Source organism: Taudactylus pleione, unplaced genomic scaffold, assembly GCF_031769625.1.
Source record: "Taudactylus pleione unplaced genomic scaffold, aTauple2 ptg001536l, whole genome shotgun sequence".
NCBI lineage: Eukaryota > Metazoa > Chordata > Amphibia > Anura > Myobatrachidae > Taudactylus > Taudactylus pleione.
In genome coordinates this window covers 261102-267101 of record NW_028285933.1, presented here as the reverse complement: position 1 = coordinate 267101, position 6000 = coordinate 261102, and the positions used below count along the sequence as shown (strand labels likewise).

At 52.4% G+C, this 6000-nt stretch overlaps 1 protein-coding gene across 4 annotated transcripts in view; it reads right to left on the bottom strand.

Annotated features, from left to right (window-relative positions):
• Positions 1–531: 531 nt before the first annotated feature.
• LOC148442408 (PC-esterase domain-containing protein 1A-like) overlaps positions 532–6000 on the bottom strand; it is a 62546-nt gene continuing 57077 nt past the window's right edge. For 2 of the 4 annotated variants that reach the window (XM_088463968.1, XM_088463969.1), the window contains 4 exons: positions 5082–5168; positions 4412–4498; positions 3876–3968; positions 532–1685 (listed from right to left, as the gene is read on the bottom strand). In XM_088463968.1, the coding sequence (XP_088320094.1) occupies positions 1495–1685; positions 3876–3968; positions 4412–4498; positions 5082–5168 (458 nt within the window). In that variant the 3' untranslated portion in view covers positions 532–1494. The remainder of the gene's footprint in view (positions 1686–3875; positions 3969–4411; positions 4499–5081; positions 5169–6000) is intronic. The other 2 variants (XM_088463970.1, XM_088463971.1) reach the window with 2 other exon arrangements.

The window sequence follows — 6000 nt, the reverse complement described above, 5'->3', positions numbered from 1 at the left end:
CCAAGTAGTGCGCCCAAGATGGCGGCCTCCCCGGTCCTCGTGTGTAGGATGAACAGTGCATGGCTCTAATGATTATGTACGGATCCTGCATCTTGCTGTAGTATTCTGCATATCCCCCCATTAAGTGTCATCTGTCCCAGGCATTGCCTATCCCGCCCAATGTAACCCAAGTAGTGCGCCCAAGATGGCGGCCTAGTCTGGTACCTCTGTGGGCAGAATGAATATACCTTGGAATTTATGACCCACAATGGCTGCATCACCTCTACTATATTCATGGTTTCTGTAAAGCGTTTTGAGTTCTTTTGGAGAAAAGCTCTATGTAAATAAAGTTATTACTACTATTAAATGCTCATTTCCCAGCCAGTGAACGTGTGATGGGTGTGGAATGCCCAGGGACGCTAGGCGGGCACAGGACAATTACTGTGTAACCATATACAATATGGGGTAGTTTCTGCAAGTCGTTGCATACATCACCAGCTGCGCTGCCCGTTAGGCTCATTGCATGTATATAGAGACACAGAAACGGTTACATATGTCCAAAAATGAACAAACTTTATTCCAAATGTAGAAAAAAAAAATAGATTCATCTGAACATCAACAAAATTTACACCAAACAGGCGAAGATTAAACTAAGCGGACGCCATCTTCTTCTGCGGCACTGCGCCCATTTCATGACCAGAATACTAACACGGTGAGAGGGGAGGTTTTAGAAGTCATGTGAATACAATTAATAAGTGTTCTCCCCTCTGACTTAAGAAGAGCAGAGTGACGACACCCGGAGACATAGTACAGAGACCGCTGAGGGATCAATTCACATTTCAGCAGCTCGTTTCTAGAACACCGCGGGTATCTCTGATATAGTGGTATATAACCGCGTACTTACGGAATACGCACACTGGAGGCAGACATTTTGTGGGCTGGGACCATTTTCATATTTGTGCTTCAGTATGGATTCAACCCACAAAATGGCAGCCGCACAGTGTGAGAGAGACGCTTTGTTTTAAGACCCGACTCCCCCCCCCCCCCAGTAGTTTTGGTTTTTGGCCAAGCATAAAAATCAATATTAACCTTGCAGCAATAGGAAAGTGCATCAAACTTTAAGCCTTTAAACACTGTAACGTAACAATATCAACAGGCAATAAAAGGGATATATCAGCCCTATATATCAGCAGCAAAATGGTGGAGGGCAGAGAACACGTCCGTAGCCCATAACAAAGTCATCCGTCCATAATACTGGCTTCTCAAAGAGCGAATTACAGCCACACAGGACCCAATGCAAACGCCACGGACACTTCATTCCACGGCCAGAGCCGTACAAAAATATAAAAACAGTACAAAAATAAAAAACTACTATAACTAGGAGGAAAAAAGTGCAAATCCAAAGAGACGACTATGCAGAAAAGTGCCAACGCTAGGAACCATGAGCGACGAGGAGGTTTAGGATGAGGCCCCCCTCTGAGGGTGACCAAGCCGTACCCTCTAGTTACCCAGCAGTCAGTAGATTCTGGACAGAAAAGGCGCAGGTTGGTAGTATGGGCGAATCCGGCCATCCTCATATCTCGGCCTGCTCTTCATTACAAACCTATGGCGTCCATTCCAAACCTCTAGTGGAACCCGATTGGGTAACATGCCGTATGGATGGGGCAGGATGCCCATCCCAGGGAACTGGTGGTTATAGATGGGACCTGGACAGGATAAAAAGAGGAGAGAGAGTCAGACACAGCTCATTACACGCTACATGAATATTACTCAGATATTATGTGGGTGCGATAAATATCATTACGTCAGCCTGCACGTAACTAACAGCGCCATGGGAAAGTCGTGAGATTCAGGATTAGCTCGGTGTCATAGTGGAGAGCATTGCAGCAGACAAAGTGTGATTGGTGATATTAATAGCTAGCCATCTAGACAAAATACAGACCCCTCATTGGGTGTGTGACATAATACAGACCCCTCATTGGGTGTGTGACATAATACAGACCCCTCATTGGGTGTGTGACATAATACAGACCCCTCATTGGGTGTGTGACATAATACAGACCCCTCATTGGGTGTGTGACATAATACAGACCCCTCATTGGGTGTGTGACATAATACAGACCCCTCATTGGGTGTGTGACATAATACAGACCCCTCATTGGGTGTGTGACATAATACAGGCCCCTCATTGGGTGTGTGACATAATACAGGCCCCTCATTGGGTGTGTGACATAATACAGACCCCTCATTGGGTGTGTGACATAATACAGACCCCTCATTGGGTGTGTGACATAATACAGACCCCTCATTGGGTGTGTGACATAATACAGACCCCTCATTGGGTGTGTGACATAATACAGACCTATGAAATGCTGTAAATTTATACACAAGTGCACGCGTGACACACGGACTGTACATATCACTGTACAGATGTCACTCGTCAGTCACTGCTGGGAGCTGCAGATACAAGTGACTGGTTCTGTTATTACAGTTGTCCACAGGGAATAACTGCGACCCGGAGTGAAGGACGCTGGAACGGGGAGATCACCTGACTACTGATAACCGTGTGCAGACCAATCAGGAGGAGGATGGGTATCGCGTCGTCAAACGCGGGGGAAACGAGGCAGATGCCTGCGGTGGGAATCATTACAAGGCTGCATCTAAACAACGTAACATCAGGCATCCAGTGCCAGCCGCTGACATTACAGGTGCGAGGGATGGTCGGGGGGGGCAGGCAGCCTCCAGGTCACCACAGTGCCACCGTCAGCCATGGCCACATCCCAGAATAACTCTTCACTGGATAACAGTATAGAGATAAAATACATCTACTCTATACGTTTTACCCTTAGCCGGAGCGGAGGGGGCTGCGCCATGCAGTTGACATTCAGGGGCACCTCTGGTTTTATTACGTAGAGCCGGCCAATCAGTTCCTTCCAGCACTTTCAGAGAGGGTGAGTGAATGAGAGGACCAATCACAAGCCTTCTTCGTTGGTTGCCCCCCTCACCCCGTGCCCGAGAGACGTACCGGGCAGGGTTAGGGGGGATACAGTGGATGGTGACAGTCTCGCACCATTGCACCATGCATGTAACAATCCTTTCCTTCTACCAGATAAGGAACAAGTTCTCCTCATTGTGAGAGCTGGTCTGTGACCTCGGGAAGGAAGAGGAACCATCTGATAACGCTGGGATAACGCTTCCGGCAGCTCGGATTCTCTAGTGCTGTAGGACTGACTACGGGAAGAACAAATGTCTCCAAACGTTTTTAGTGGTGTGTACACGGCGCTGGTTGATGCAGCATATACACACACCCTGTACCCCCTCCCCAGCAGCCTGAGGCTCCAGGTCCCCTGTTGGAAAGAATTGCGGCAATTATCAGTAGACGAGCGCCGTTCTGCCGTGGCGTCACCAGCAATAGCGTTCTTAACCAAGCAGAAATATAAATATTTGCTGTATTGTAGCGTATGGGAGAGCCCAGTGTCTGCGCTACAGTAACGGGTGGGCGGCCAGCGAAAGGTATCACAAATTGATGTCTGACGAACCGTGTATACGGGGGGGGCGATGGGGGTAAGCCGGACGGGAATACAGCGACGCACTAGGAAGACTTCTAGGCGCCAATACACAGACCCACTCCCCTGTGACAGCCTCTATGCCTCACCCTCTGCCCTCGCTATGCATACCAGTTATATACACAGACGGGTGTTACCCAGCAACTAGTCCTTCAGGCACGGTCCCCTGAGGGCCAACAGGTTCTGCACCTTTAGGAATGTTTTTTGAAAAATAAGAGACTGTATAACTAACACAACTGCACTAAGTATAGGTGACGTGTAACTGTCACTCACACACAGCTCTGTGCATCCGGCTCCTAAACACACAGACTGAGACCATTACATTGTTACCTGAGACGTTTGTTCTACTTTCATCAAAATTGAAGTACCCCGGAGGTATGTCACCAAATACGGGAATATCGTCATCAGCAAAGGATGGGGCAGCTGGAAAGCAGAAATATTGCCATAAAACGTACAGAAATAACAGAGGGGGAGAAACCGCACAAGGCCGAGGTGGGGGGCCGAGACTAGCCAGGAGGCCGCGCGGGGCCGAGACTAGCCAGGAGGCCGCGCGGGGCCGAGACTAGCCAGGAGGCCGCGCGGGGCCGAGACTAGCCAGGAGGCCGCACGGGGCCGAGACTAGCCAGGAGGCCGCGCGGGGCCGAGACTAGCCAGGAGGCCGCGCGGGGCCGAGACTAGCCAGGAGGCCGCGCGGGGCCGAGACTAGCCAGGAGGCCGCGCGGGGCCGAGGGCGGGGGGGGCGAAACTAGCCAGGAGAACGCGCAGGGCCGAGGGGGGAACAACACTAGCCAGGAGGTTGCGTGGGGCCGAGAGGAGAACCACTAACAAATTGCTTCTAAACAAACTTAAAACCGTTACATCATTACCTGTTGGCCTATTCCCATAAACATTCATGTATTGTGGAGGTATGTCACCAACCAACACTGGACTGGCATCAACATAAGATGGGGCAGCTGTAATGTAATTATATTGGCATAAAATTTACAGAAAAAGCAGATTATTATACAGAGGGGAGCAGAGCCAGGACAGAGCAGAGCCAGAGGGGAGCAGAGCCAGGGACACAGGGCGGGGCCAGAGGGGAGCAGAGCCAGGGACACAGGGCGGGGCCAGAGGGGAGCAGAGCCAGGAACACAGGGCGGGGCCAGAGGGGAGCAGAGCCAGGGACACAGGGCGGGGCCAGAGGGGAGCAGAGCCAGGGACACAGGGCGGGGCCAGAGGGGAGCAGAGCCAGGGACACAGGGCGGGGCCAGAGGGGAGCAGAGCCAGGACACAGGGCGGGGCCAGAGGGGAGCAGAGCCAGGACACAGGGCGGGGCCAGAGGGGAGCAGAGCCAGGACACAGGGCGGGGCCAGAGGGGAGCAGAGCCAGGACACAGGGCGGGGCCAGAGGGGAGCAGAGCCAGGACACAGGGCGGGCTAAGAGGGAAACAGAGTGGCATGGTGATAGGAATCCGAGGCGAGAGGGGAACCTCCATTAACACAATTATGTCCATCCTGTTCCTTCTAAACAAATAAACTTATACAGTGACATCATTACCTGTCGGCCTATTCCTATAAACATTCATGTATCCTGGAGGTATGTTACTGACCAACATCGGACTGTCATCGACAAAGGATTGGGCAGCTGTAATGTAAATATTGGCAAATGTAAAACATATTCCGCAGCACGGGGCGAGAGGAATCACAGATGCAAGGCCAGAGGGTAACAGAGGCAGGGCACACACCTGGCACATGGCAGGGTAACAGAGGCAGGGCACACACCTGGCACATGGCGGGGTAACAGAGGCAGGGCACACACCTGGCACATGGCGGGGTAACAGAGGCAGGACACACACCTGGCACATGGCGGGGTAACAGAGGCAGGACACACACCTGGCACATGGCGGGGTAACAGAGGCAGGACACACACCTGGCACATGGCGGGGTAACAGAGGCAGGACACACACCTGGCACATGGCGGGGTAACAGAGGCAGGACACACACCTGGCACATGGCGGGGTAACAGAGGCAGGACACACACCTGGCACATGGCGGGGTAACAGAGGCAGGACACACACCTGGCACATGGCGGGGCAACAGAGGCAGGACACACACCTGGCACATGGCGGGGTAAGAGGCAGGGCACACCTGGCACATTGCGGGGTAAGAGGCAGGGGGAGAAAGAAACAGACAGGACATGTCCCGGGACCAGAGGGAAACAGACCTGGACACATGTGGCAAGAGGAGAAGCAGGGGAACTGGAGCAGGGCACAGGAGTGGAAGGGAAGAGGAGAAGCAGGGGAACTGGAGCAGGGCACAGGAGGAGAAGGGAAGAGGAGGAGAAGGGGAACTGGAGCCGGCAAAAGGAAGAAGAAGGAAAGAGGAGAATCAGGGGAACTGGAGCCGGGCACAGGAGGAGAAGGGAAGAGGAGAAGCAGGGGAACTGGAGCCGGGCACAGGAGGAGAAGGGAAGAGGA